The sequence below is a fragment of the Acanthaster planci genome, linkage group LG04 (genome assembly GCF_054643075.1).
Source record: "Acanthaster planci isolate LZ-2023a linkage group LG04, COTS_SCS, whole genome shotgun sequence".
In the NCBI taxonomy this organism is placed as follows: Eukaryota; Metazoa; Echinodermata; class Asteroidea; order Valvatida; family Acanthasteridae; genus Acanthaster; species Acanthaster planci.
In genome coordinates this window covers 11,668,293-11,681,242 of record NC_141780.1, presented here as the reverse complement: position 1 = coordinate 11,681,242, position 12,950 = coordinate 11,668,293, and the positions used below count along the sequence as shown (strand labels likewise).

Below are 12,950 nucleotides of genomic sequence, written 5' to 3'. Positions count from 1 at the left end.
ATTTGTCCCAAGCAAAATTTGAAAATTTCTGCATTACACATAAACTTAAATAAGATTCAAATCTTTTAATTCCATTCCCTTTTTTTCAAGGCCGAGGTCCAACCCAAGTTTGCAAGCACTCACCAATTTTTCATAATCTTGAAGTTTCTGAGACAAGGCCTGGATAGCAATGGACAACTCATTCTGGCAAACAAAAATAATAAGTAAAATTCAAGAACTGTACAGAAGTAATTCTTGTACACAATGTTTATACATTGTAGCTACAAGTTTCTAAATAACTTCAGATTTATTTGCCTTATAACATTTTATGTCAAATCAGTTCAAAATTAAAAAACATGAAATTAAAGTGATATCTTTAAAAGTTGTTTTAATAAGGGCTTTTAATTTAATTTTTCTTCTTTATTAAATATCACAAAGCTTTTAATCCTTTACTGGGTGATTATGAACCCACCTTTCAATAATTTCTATATGGAGGAAAACATTTTTCCCAGGTGAGGTTTTATCCAAAGTTTTGGAAACAAAATGTTTCTTTTATCCCCTCTCCATTGATATCATCTGGCTCCAAAACCCTAACTGCATTTTAAAAATCCTTTCTTTTCTAGAAAGTTTTGAGCACATTACCTCACAGTCAACCACCTTCCTGCAAGCAGCCAGCAAACCACTGACGTAATTAGTAAACAGGGCAGTGTCTTCCTCAAAAAGTCCAAGCATAGACTTTGCCTAAATGCCAAGAAAAGTAAGAAATAATGACCCACAAAGAACCCCATAACTTTCTCCATCAACATACATGTAACATAATCCAAATTTGACAGCATTTTTTTGTGTATAAAACAACCCAAATCAGGCAAAAAGTAATTTGGGGGTTCTGAAATTCTTAATGTCAGGCATTAGGCCTAGTACTAGTCAGGGACATGCATAAATAAGTGAGGGCGCTGTTTACTTGGAAACTCTTTTTCTTAAACAGGAATTGTGATTAAAATTTGTCTTTTTGCTCACTGTAGCTCCTCTATTTATTTCCAATAGGGTCATTCTATAAATTTGGGGTCCAAAGTGTGACATTTTTCAAAGAAACAAAGTCTACCTTTCTGAAACAACTTACTAGCACTAAAATAAGTTGGTGGCGATGTCCTCTTTTAAATCAGAAGGAAAAGAGGTCAGTGCTCTGGTTTTTGAGGGAAATTATTGGCTAAAATGGCAGCATAAATGATGCGATGAAGAGCTGTGAACGAAAATGAATTAGCGAATGTACAGTAGTCTGTTTCCTTGACCTGGATGAAGGTTTTTTCATGAAATTTAGCATATCCATTTAGCTGGGTTGGATGACTAGACGTGAAACAAAATGGCATGATGCTGTTGTCTTTTGCCAAACTCGGGTAAGAAAATTCTGGTTTTCATGCTTAAATATTTTCAAAATATACCTAACCTAGAGCATGGAGGAAGGACACAGAAGGAGTTTGAACTGCCCCAGCTCTAACATCTAGCCAACTACCACTTTCTGGCATGCCTGGTACTGTATGTCCATAGCCTATACCAGAGAGTAGCAAATGCTTGCTACGCACCACCTGTTACACAACCATAAGCCCTCTTTATACCCCATGATCATCGCCGTAATTTTTTGCTGGTAATCTGCATCCTTAAAACATTGTTTACTGCAGTATAAGTTGAATATTCACGCCATTGTTGGTGCTTGGTATGATCTTGTTGCTTGTATTACGCTGTGTGCCCTAAATGTACATGTGCAGTAATAGCCCTTAATGAATGCTTTCTTTCTGGAGTTATTTTTATAGCCAAGTTGTCAAGATTTTGTGTTTTACAAATCATTTTTATTATGGAATTACACAAAAAGGTATTTTATGGCTTGTGGCGAAATGTGCATTTTGTTTTTCGTGAACTTAACTGTCCTGTGGTGGTCAACATGTTGTTGGCCAGTTTTAGCCAAATTCGTACAAAGACTATGAAAACTGATGTTTTGGAGCGACAAAATAAAATTACAAACATTGCATGGATAATGAAAAAGTGCATCAAACTCTTTTTAAACAATTATTCACGACAGCAAAAGTTAATCTAATATTAGGTATTTTTCTATTTCCTGGTTACTGCGATAAGATATAGTTAATTGGAAAGAAAACACCACAGATATTGCTACGATATTACTGGCCTCACTTGTCTGGCTAAGCTGTAGGCAGTTATCAGGCATTTTTGGAATACTATTGTTTGTCTGACCGGGCGGCGATGATCATTGAGCACTTTGATGTGCCAGATTTGTCACTCCTGTGTTCTTCCTCCATGACTGGAGCTGCTAGGAGTCAGGAATGGATCCTCAAGGTCTGAAAGTCAGTTAGTTTGAAAAGTGGACTTCACTTCCTTCATTATAGGAATATGGTACTAAAGGTAATTAACACGGTTCACCCAAATAAGAAGAATAATTTTACAAAAATATGAATTTTGAGGTTTTCAGTTAAAATCCAGACTCATTTTGGGTACAAAGTAACCAGTTTGCACTCTATTACACGTGTACAAAAAGCATCTCAAAGCATCCTGACTTCCAATTTTTCTTTGCTTTGCAGAGTCTGATGGAATCCAAATTTATTCTCGTGGTCAGCGTAACATCACTATGGAATTTTAACATAATGGCAAAGGGGTAAATTTACCCTTTGCGCTATTCAACAATGTAAAGAAGTTCCTGGATGTCCGACTGAGAGAATTTCAAAATACTTTTCTCATGACATCCTCTCCAAGTTGACTTCAAAAATAAAACGGAAAAAAATTTTGGAAAAATTTATCAGCCTCCCTATATCAGTAGAGTCCACGGGAAACAGTTCCATTAACAGATGTCACTTGACACCCTCCTCCCACAAACCCTATGAGACTAGTTGTGTTTTCTAAGTAAACGACTCAGTGTTTTCCCTCATAAATAATTAAATTTTTCTAGACATGTTTTGCTTTCTGATGGCTAAGTAATAGATCACTGTAGGGAATAATTACTGGCGTTCAAATATAAAAAACTCTTCCTGGTACTTTGACTCAAGAAGAGTTCCATGTACGGATGCCAGTAATCATTCCCTACAGTTATCTATTTGCCATCAGAAAGCAAAAACATGTCCAGAAAAGTCAAAGGCGTTTACTTATGGAAACACTTAGAATTTTTCTGACCAGTCTCATACAGTTTGTGCATGAGGTGTCATGTGGCATCAATGCGTGGAAATCTTTCCCAAGTACCGGTACCTTCCATAGGCTTTCCATCCCGTTAATTCATTTCACTCAAAATAGCTTGCACCCCGAGTCAAAATCCTGCACACGCATGCCGATGACTGTTTCTATGGTTTTCCGAGCGGTGCAACGTCTGGATAGGTGTAGGCCTATGTTATAGGCGCCAAGGCCTAAGCAGCAAGGCCAAGGCCTACTGTCGTGACTGTCAAAATGTGGTCATTCTGTAGGGAATAATTTAAGTTCCCCTTGTAACCTTATTTTTCATCGCACAAACCTGGGGTGAATCTTCCCTTGCATCTTCAAGCCGTAGAAAGTCAATTCCAGGCATCTTGACAATGTAGGAATTTCCACATTCAAGACTCTGCGAACAACCACATTCCGTACACTTGTCACTTGCTTAAACAAACTCCCAACCCACTTTTCAAGGTCAGCAATCCAGGTCAAGAGCCGACTACCAGTTACGCTAACACATGAGGTACAACTAGTCCGGGTAGATTCGCTCATCGAACTCTATCAACGCTTGACACCAGTGAAAGCAGTGTTTACGCGTTGTGCTGAGTTAAACCATTGAGGGCGCGGTTCTTGTAAGAAGTTTTCAACAATCCTCTCACCATCACTGCATGCAGAGATGCATCAAACAAACGTAGCTCGCTGGTATGCAAATTAAAAGAAAAATAAACAAATTGACAAAATAATCAAAAACAAATAATGGCAAAACATTTTAAAAGGCATCCAACCAGGCTTTCACTCAGTTTTTTTTTAGTCAAAATATTTAAATCATGTTTTCCAAAGATATGTAGGCCTACATGTAATACAAAACTGCAACAAACTGCTTGCGGACTACAATGACCTAAAAAGTAAAATACAACCATGCATGGAGTCCATGATACAACAAATCTCAAAATACGGAGGGCCAGACGTTTCGATCCTAGCAGAATCTTTCTGCTAGGATTGAGACGTCAGGCCCTCCATATTTTGAGAAAAATCATGTTTTGTGTCACATCATTACACCACTGGAATTACCAATACCAGTGCTATACCAGGAACCGATAGTATCATGTCTAACCAACACCATTTGTACAACTACAAGGTCTGTTACTGCGGTATTGGAAATTTTGAATTTTGCATTGCCTATGCCAGTTAGTTCCCAGTCGGCAATATTCGTCCAGGTAATCTGTAACTTATGGCCTGAAGATTGGTTCTATTTAAAACAGACATGACAGAGTGAAAAATTTTGTAAGTTTTATCTTTGATAATGTTTAATAAAAGATGTAATTTTTCCAAAATTTGTAATTTTTCCCCTCACCGTGTCTGTCATTACCTACCGCATCTATCTCTTTAATTAAAGATTTTGGTCAACTCATACCCTGGTCAACTCGTACCCTGAAATATGCACCCAAGTTAACTCGTACCCAGGTCAACTCGCACCCGAGTTAACTCATGCCCAGGTTGGCTTGCACCAGAGTCCACTCGTACTCCCCAGGCCCAATCAGCAGAGAATATGCAGAGAAGAATAGGGGTTTTGATGCTTGCATTTATTGAACGCAAATGTGTGTATCCATTTCCTTTCACCAATCTGATTTCGTCAAATATCCCCAGTGTGTTTCGGAAGTAGGACATAAATGGCCCCAATCTCCATTACAATACAGTTGTATAAATCACTTTTACCCTTCAGGGCAACTAATAATGAATAATTACATTGGCATTAATGTCTGATTCTTTTTGCTTTTCCTATACAATTTAAAAAATTTGCAACAGATATTTAGAATTTCTAACATAAATGTTGGATGAAACAGTTTAAGTCTAATGACATGGTTATAACTTTTGGGAAATTGGAACTCAAAAAGCAGACATTTTTAATGATTGTTTCAGACATCGAAAGAATGAGTCCACCAAAAAAAGTTACGATACCCATATACATGTATTTATTATTCCTTGGGCAAAACACCAATGTAAGTAATAAGATGAATGTCAAAGTTGTTGCTGGATCATAAGGTTGGGGTAAAAATGTTTTGGTGAAAAAAAGTGAAGTTATTCCTTGCTGGATTAATAGTGTAAGGTGACGCAGTGCAATTGTTCCGATCTCGTTCTGTCGGCGTATAGCATCTTGAAAGAGATGACTGGAAAAAATGGAGTCACTTAAAGGTGAAAAAGCACATTTTTATAAAATGAGACTATTTTGTTTCCTCTGAAAACAAAATCATTTTTATTTTTCTCCATTCTTTGTAACAAAGTGCTTTAAAGGCCATCATAGAAACCATTTCTCGAAATGCGATAATAGAGACTCCACCTCTGCGTACACATGGTGCACACAGATTTTCTGAGCTATCATACAGGAAAATGAATTGAACCACATGCAAAATTTTATGAATTAAGTTAAAAAGTATGAGTTAAACAATAGCAAGGATAAGATAATTCAGGAAGGTGATGACGGAGCAAACTTTATTTCGATTGGGAAATGTGGTAACTACCGTGATAATAGAGTAACCCATCCTACGTGTATTAATGGATGGTTTCCTCCCCCAATCTGTTTCCTGACCCCCTTTTTTAAAACTGAAGCTAAATCAAATTTCTTTGTTAAACATGCATTCTACACATGTATGTAAAATGAAATTAAACTGGATCCTTGGTGAATAACTACTAGCCAGATAACATTTTTATAAGGCATGTTTTTAGTTCCCTCTCTGCTGTCCGATACAATAAGAAAAATGAGAACAAATCCTAAAGATTTTGCAAAGCTTTGTTTTGATCATTGTACCTATCTCTGGAAAAGGGACAAAGGCCTGCAAGCTCTTATACATAATTTAATTCAACTTTCAACCTGATAGCTAGGCAACTCCAGGCTAAAATGGAAAAATGTACCACTGCTACAAACAAAAATGAGTTTTTCAAAAAGTGCAAGCAGAATTCTGATGTCTCATTCTACAAAACTATTATCAAGTTGGCGTACTAGCTTTTTCCTCCACTTGGAACAAAACTTGACTCTTCCATTCTGCATTGACAAGTTCTGTTTGATACTTTGAATGTGGTCGTCTGGTGGCATGGACAGTGGCAGTTCCAATCCAAAATGATTTATACATTTCTGTTTATTTCAAAATATGGAAATGCCAGTTATTCAATGGCCCTCCAGTTCACTGTAGATGCACATTTTGAAGCCAACAATCAAGGGCAGAGTTGATTGGGCAATGGAGACTCACTCCTTCCCAAGTGTTTCAAAAGATTTGTCCCCCTTACAGCAACAAGCTTAGTTTGATTCTACAGGTTGTCAATGTGGTTGCAGTACAAGACACTCTTTATTGTGACATGTTTGCCTAAACTGCAATGTAGATGCATAGCTGTGTATGTTATGCAAAATACATGAACTTTTTTTGTCTACCACTAAACAACAGTTTCAAACAATTTTCCCTCAAATTTTATATCAAACTGTATAAAAAAATCAAATACATAAGTTTTGTTCATTTATTGTGGAAAATTTGTTAAACTGGCTGAGAATTCTGTGTTCAACTTCAGTTGGTAATTATTAACCCTTACAAGATTTTTTTCCCCCAGACCTTCTTCAGCTTGGAGGGGGGGATTCCACCTCCAATGACTCGGCCATCTCATTTACCAACCATTTTGAAACTTGACATGCATGTAAAGATATTCATTATGAGAACAGTTGTGAAATTTCAGTTATGGCCAAGTTCAAGTTCTCGATCACGTGTCAGCCCATGTGAATTGAAACTAATGGGCATTTTGGGAAAGTATATGATTTGATTTTTATACAAATCAGTGTCAAAATGACCACAGGACGGTGGAAAAAACTCCAGCAGACTTGGAATGATATTGCAACGATATATAAAAAAAGCGTGAGAGGGGGGCCAATGGCTTTGTTAGGGTTAAGATTACAATGAGATATCCTTCATTTGAAGAACTAAGAGTCTTTGTAAAAGTCATTGAAGTTGAGCCTCAGCATAAATTCCTCCAAGTGAGGTTGGTATCCACGGGTGACCAGCTTGGCAACCACTGCATAAAGAAAAAACCAGAAGCATTAGTTTCTGAAATATTTGAATAGAATAGCTCTTAAAGCAAGAATGTTTACATCATTTGAATGATCACAACTCAAAAAAGAAAAAAAACACAGTGTGCTTGAAGGCATGTCCACATACATAAATGTAGTAAGACATTCACAATAAAGTTACATTATTGTTTGGGTACCATGAATAACTTCAGCTTGACCATATCATTAGGCTTCAACAAACATGCATGCCTTGCAGAATACAAAATGCACTGTGCAATCTGCAAAGTATCAACGCCATATGAGCTATTGCATGCAGAATGTTAAGATCTTTTATTTGTATACACAGATTGTACACAGTATTACACTAAAAGTGTTTCAATACCGAAGATTCACAATGCGCAAAATCTGTTGACCCAGTGAGCGTCTGGAAAGGGTCGACAGATTTTGCACGATGTGATTGGCCAACACATTGCAAACTCTTGGAGGCCCACTATTATAAATCAACGTTATTAGGAAATAACACTTGTCAGTGAGATTCTTCACTTCACACATATACATGCCTTTTGCTTAATTTCACTTCAGTTCAAGTGACTTTGAATGAAGGTAAGTCACTGGCAAATTTCCACTATCTGACTTTAATCTCTATCGCTGCACTGGCAAGGCCATGAAATGAGTAGAAGAGGAATCCCTCACCAATTCTTGTGGTGAGAAAAAAAGGCAACCTTAGGGCAAACTCTCTCCTACCTTTGTAAAGGAATTCAGAGTAATCCTTGAAGGCCAGGTATGACATCTTGATGGTGTGGAAGCCTGGATGTGAGGCTTGCTTTGTCTCCTTGTTGTATACCCAGGCGGTGGCAACCAGCTGCGTGCGGACTTTGAGGATCAAACACAAGATGTCCGAGATGATCTTCATGACAGGAGCAGCTTTCTTGTTTAAGAGACACCTGAAATTATCCAGACGGAACAAAACAAAAATCAAGCTTGGAAATCTATAACTAATGTTGCTTGTTGGGGGCTGTTACTTTTATTAAAATCAGTATGGGGGAGGGGCTCCAAGAGTAAGAGAGGAAGGAGTAAGAAAGGATGAGGGGCGGAAAGTGAAGGACAGAAAGGTCTAAAAGGTACGTGTGTACATGCTCAAGAGTTTGGTTTTGAAGAACGTTTGAAATGTTTCCACTGAAGTCATTATGCATCTTCTTTTACCCATGAGACAAAAGATTTTGTTGCTAGAATGCAACAAGATATGTCAGATTCCTAAAGCCTCCTTCAAAATGTAACATAAATGTACTTATTCACTTCCTTGCCCAACTGTACAGAAATGAAAGACTGCTCGGTTTTAACAAATTAAGTTCATGTCCTGATGAGCATTAATCAAATTATGTATGTCTTTATTCTTTGTCAAAAGAATAATACCAACAAGGAACTTAAGATTTTTTTAATAAATACCTGAAGACTGCCTTGTTGAGATACTCGGCATGTTTTTGGTGAAGGTCATCAAGATTATACACCTAAAAAATATAAAATGTTTTGCTGGTTCAATTATTGAAAACAACTAATACCAATTAAATCACACTAAGCATTGGTAAAACAGAATGAACTCTTGCGTGGATAAAAACCTGTTCCTTTTCAAGAATATGGTACTGAGAAACAGTAGTACAATGGACATTCAATATTTGTAGAAGTTTGGTCTGATTTTCTTCACGACCAAATAAGGGACGAAGATGATTCTGCCCAAGTAGTCCCGCTGATGCAGTTCTTTAATAATTCTCCCACTCTGGTTGTCATAGTTTGTTTACCACCACAGCCAGTGCATGGAATAGTGTTAGTCCCCAACGGACAAAGCACACTCAAGGTTTTTGTAATCACAACTGAAACTGCCACTCCCGTCTTAGCTAATTTTCCATTAAAACAAGTTGGGCCCGAGAGAACATCATTTTTACATGCTACAAAGTATGTACATTTTTGATAAAGTTGAGACTTCAGTTATACTTTTCAGTATTTTGATGACCTCCAAACCAAGGGAGGCCATTTCTTAGGTTACAGATTTCTGAACTTTCTAGTTTGTTATCATAGACTGGCAATTTTTGAATGAAAAAGGTTACCTCAGTTTTAAGTTGCCTTTGGAACTCCTCCCACGATACATGAATGACTTGATTTGCCACATAACCCTGCATGACATTTACAAAGTGCTGCATCTCATGTCTAACCGGTAAGACAAAAAAAATAAATTATGACTCCAGAACAAAGTTTGAAAACTCAACCAGCTGAATAATGTCCTACTTTAATGTACACATACTGTGGATCCTCTATGTCCACATGAAATAAATGCACAAACCTCACTGTAGTCTTGCACTACAGATCAAACAAACACAAGCCATTTTTCAATGTCTACAGAGCAATAAGGAAATAAAAAAATTAATTGTAGGTTTTAAAGTTGTAGGTAAGTTCAGAGGCATAACTTTAAAGAGTGACAGATGCATGTAGTTGGAAATAAATATTATAATGCCATGGTCTCTCTCTTAACTTACCTGAAAAGCTGCAGTTGCCGAAACTGTGGTGAGTTATCAGCATGACTAACCATGGCTGCAAAGTAATCACAGAAACATTAATAAAACTACTCCATAAAATCATTCTAGCACATTCATATATAGTTCTATCTATCTGATCATCTATTCACAATGACAGATATCCACAGTACATCTATTCAAAGTTTTGAAAGGTTTTGATTCCAGTTTTCTTCACATTTCTGTAAACATCCCCAAAACATAGGTCAATGGCTTTGTGAATAAAATACCAACACAGAGATCAGTGTTCCCTTTGTTGACTGTAAAAGTATGGTAATGTATACTGTAATTGTATGGTCATATGTAATTGACAGGAGGGACAGAGTTGCTCTCACCACTTCTCTTGAGCTGGAAGTAAATATCCCTTAGGACCCATGAGATACGCTTCAGTTGCAGCAAGAAGGAGAAGACGCGATTGTACTTGGCTAGACAGGTGTCAGTAATGACGATGTTACAAGGCCAATCAACCTAATCATGAGGTAACGAGAAACCACTTTTTTTTATTGGGAACCACTGACTGACGTGACAGTCTTGAATTCAAGGCTGATAAATGTACTCTGCAAGCTAACTGCCTGCTTACAGTGCATGGTGCATGTAGTATGCATGAAATCGACTAACATGAGGTGCGTGTTCAACTCTTGTCGTTTCAATGATCATGGAGCTTTTTTGAAATGAGTGGATTCGGGTAAGGCTTTGCTTTTGGCTGGTTCCAGCCATTTTGAAGCAGTGTTCGAAACCAATTGTTCAAACTCTGACTGGAACCAGCGAAAACAAAGTCTAAGCTGAATCCACTCATTTCAGAAACACTCATTACAGAATGCAGACGCAGGAGCGCATGTCACTTCGCATGCAAGCTCAGCAGTCTTGTTTTTAAGGCTACTAAAGGGAAAGAGCTACATGTACACAGTGCAGGCAGTGTGCGACCGTCATTTACCTCGAGATGCATAGAAGTGAACATAAACGCATTCCTGTTTGTTTTCTGGCCTTTTCTTTTGAGCCAGAAGGAAAAAAATGGAGAAATAGAATTTCAGGGGCCTGATAAAACTAAAAAATGGCACCCATGATTTAAAAACGCATTTTTTAAAAACTTCCACTGGAAGTGTGCGCAAGCGTTGACATAACGCACATGCACGTAGTTACTATAATTTGTTGGTTAAGTAGGGGGCCATCTTGTAGCTGCGTTCAACTGAATGTGAGAATGTGTCCAAGATGCTGAATTCCAGCGCAATTCAAAACGTGGCTCTGCAGCTTTTGATCTGAAATTGAAATCTTAGAATATTGTTTTTCTTGGGATAGACAGCATTTCGGTGAGCTAAAAACTTCACCAAGTTTGTTCTTAGGAACTCTTCTTTAGATTTTGAGAAATTTTGTTGTTTGAAGGACACATAACATACAAACGGCCATCATTAACAGTGTCTAGGCTCTATCATCCTAAATCCTGCTGAGGCCTAAAAACCTCCAGGTGGATTTTGTGGTAGAAAATTTACGAGCCATTTTCATGATTGTTAAGATGTTAAGAGAGTATGCACAGGGAGTAATATAAAAGAAATGATACTTCATTTTCAGCAGCTGTCCACTGCTATCTCTTTACATTGTCTGAATGTGAACAGAGGATGTTGACACGTTTCTTACCCTGTATCGTAGCTCCAAGCAATCAAATGTATCAATAGCTGTCAAAGAAACACATTGAGAATTCTAAAACTGGTATAAATGGGGGCATTACAGAATTGTTGCTATTGTTAGACACAGAAACTTTGCTTGTAGTTACACAGTCAGAAAAAACTTGTAGCCACTAACTGCACACGTGCTATTCATGATTATTTAAAGCAATTCTTCATAGCATAATATGTTGTGATAAAATGTGGGGAAAGTAATGACAAGAAACCTAAGGGCAGTGTGTAAGAAAGCAAGGAACCTAAGCGTAGTGTGTAGAAAAGCAAGGAACCAAGGGTAGTGTGTAGGAAAGCAAGGAACCTAAGGGCAGTGTGTAGGAAAGCGAGGAACCTAAGGGTAGTGTGTAGGAAAGCAAGGAACCAAGGGTAGTGTGTAGGAAAGCAAGGAACCTAAGGGTAGTGTGTAGGAAAGCAAGGAACCTAAGGGTAGTGTGTAGGAAAGCAAGGAATTTGCTCCAAGTCTATAATGATCACAGAAAAATGACATTCCTTCCCAAACAAAAAAAGAACAAGAAATTGTGGTCTTGCATTACAAGAAGTTGGAAGAGTGCTTGTTGTACCACACATGAAATCTGATTCATCAAAAACAACATTCCCATTGATTAAAATTTACAAAGGTTCCTTCACCCTCTACAAAGTCTTTACAATATTTCAAATCTGGTGGCTGGTGAAAGTTGGCGATTAATGGTGGTTTGCTCCATTCTTGAATAACTATGGGCATCAACAAGCTCTTGACATGAATATGAACGTTTTAGACAAGAATGAGAACATGACTGACCATTTGGTTTGAAGTGGTGAGGGAGGTATTTCAGGCTGAAGCCTAGGTTATTGGTATACTGAGACTCTCTGTTGGCTGAGTTCTGGATGGCTCTAGCAAGGACTTGGTTCAAGACGATGGGTGTCAGCAGCTCATTGGGTCTCATACCCTGAGACAGCTGTCAGAGCAAGAAATGCACACATTTACATTTCCACAAGGTCATCACTTCCAAAGGTCTCGCATTTACTAGCAGAACAATGAGGTTGCTTTTAATCAAGAAAATGTAAACGTTGATTTTTACACTAATGTAAGCCATGCATGCTTAATTTGCTAATTTGCAAACATCACATCAACTATATACGGAAACTGACAATGTGCTTGATAATAATTGTAAAGAATAACGTAATTGAGTAGAGTGGAATTTGGATCTGCAATCTCTGGGACACAGTGTAAAGGTATGGCTACATGTTCAAGATAATTTCTGAACAGAAAACAGGTTTAAATAATACTAAGTTAATTCATTTCAATCACATTATAAAGATGAACAAAGAAATTGACTGGAGCGGGATTTTAACCTGCGACCTCTGGAACACTGTACTAATGCTCTACCAACTGAGCTATCCAGCAATATAATTATAGTAATTGTCAACATCTTCGTTCAGGAGTGCTAGTGAGAAGCCATTAAAGCATGGTGTATGAGGTTCATAAATATTTTCCAAGGTATTACAATGAGTTACATGTGCATT

The 12,950-nt window shown here is 37.6% G+C and overlaps 2 protein-coding genes across 4 annotated transcripts in view; both read right to left on the bottom strand.

The window, feature by feature from the left end:
- Positions 1–3,665, bottom strand: part of LOC110983942 (DCC-interacting protein 13-alpha-like) — a 28,155-nt gene extending 24,490 nt beyond the window's left edge. Inside the window, exons 1-4 of one of the 2 annotated variants that reach the window (XM_087135587.1) lie at positions 3,485–3,662; positions 2,164–2,327; positions 622–720; positions 124–183 (exon numbers count right to left, since the gene is read on the bottom strand). In XM_087135587.1, coding sequence (XP_086991713.1) covers positions 124–183; positions 622–711 — 150 coding nt within the window. In that variant the 5' untranslated portion in view covers positions 712–720; positions 2,164–2,327; positions 3,485–3,662. Of the gene's footprint in view, positions 1–123; positions 184–621; positions 721–2,163; positions 2,328–3,484 lie in introns of both variants that reach the window. The other variant, XM_022243645.2, reaches the window with a different exon arrangement.
- Positions 3,666–5,112: 1,447 nt separating this feature from the next.
- The window catches only part of tubgcp6 (tubulin gamma complex associated protein 6), a 33,956-nt gene continuing 26,118 nt past the window's right edge, over positions 5,113–12,950 (bottom strand). For both annotated transcript variants that reach the window (XM_087135882.1, XM_087135883.1), the window contains exons 21-28: positions 12,226–12,382; positions 11,407–11,444; positions 10,110–10,242; positions 9,739–9,793; positions 9,313–9,412; positions 8,657–8,718; positions 7,955–8,154; positions 5,113–7,215 (exon numbers count right to left, since the gene is read on the bottom strand). In XM_087135882.1, coding sequence (XP_086992008.1) covers positions 7,124–7,215; positions 7,955–8,154; positions 8,657–8,718; positions 9,313–9,412; positions 9,739–9,793; positions 10,110–10,242; positions 11,407–11,444; positions 12,226–12,382 — 837 coding nt within the window. In that variant the 3' untranslated portion in view covers positions 5,113–7,123. The remainder of the gene's footprint in view (positions 7,216–7,954; positions 8,155–8,656; positions 8,719–9,312; positions 9,413–9,738; positions 9,794–10,109; positions 10,243–11,406; positions 11,445–12,225; positions 12,383–12,950) is intronic.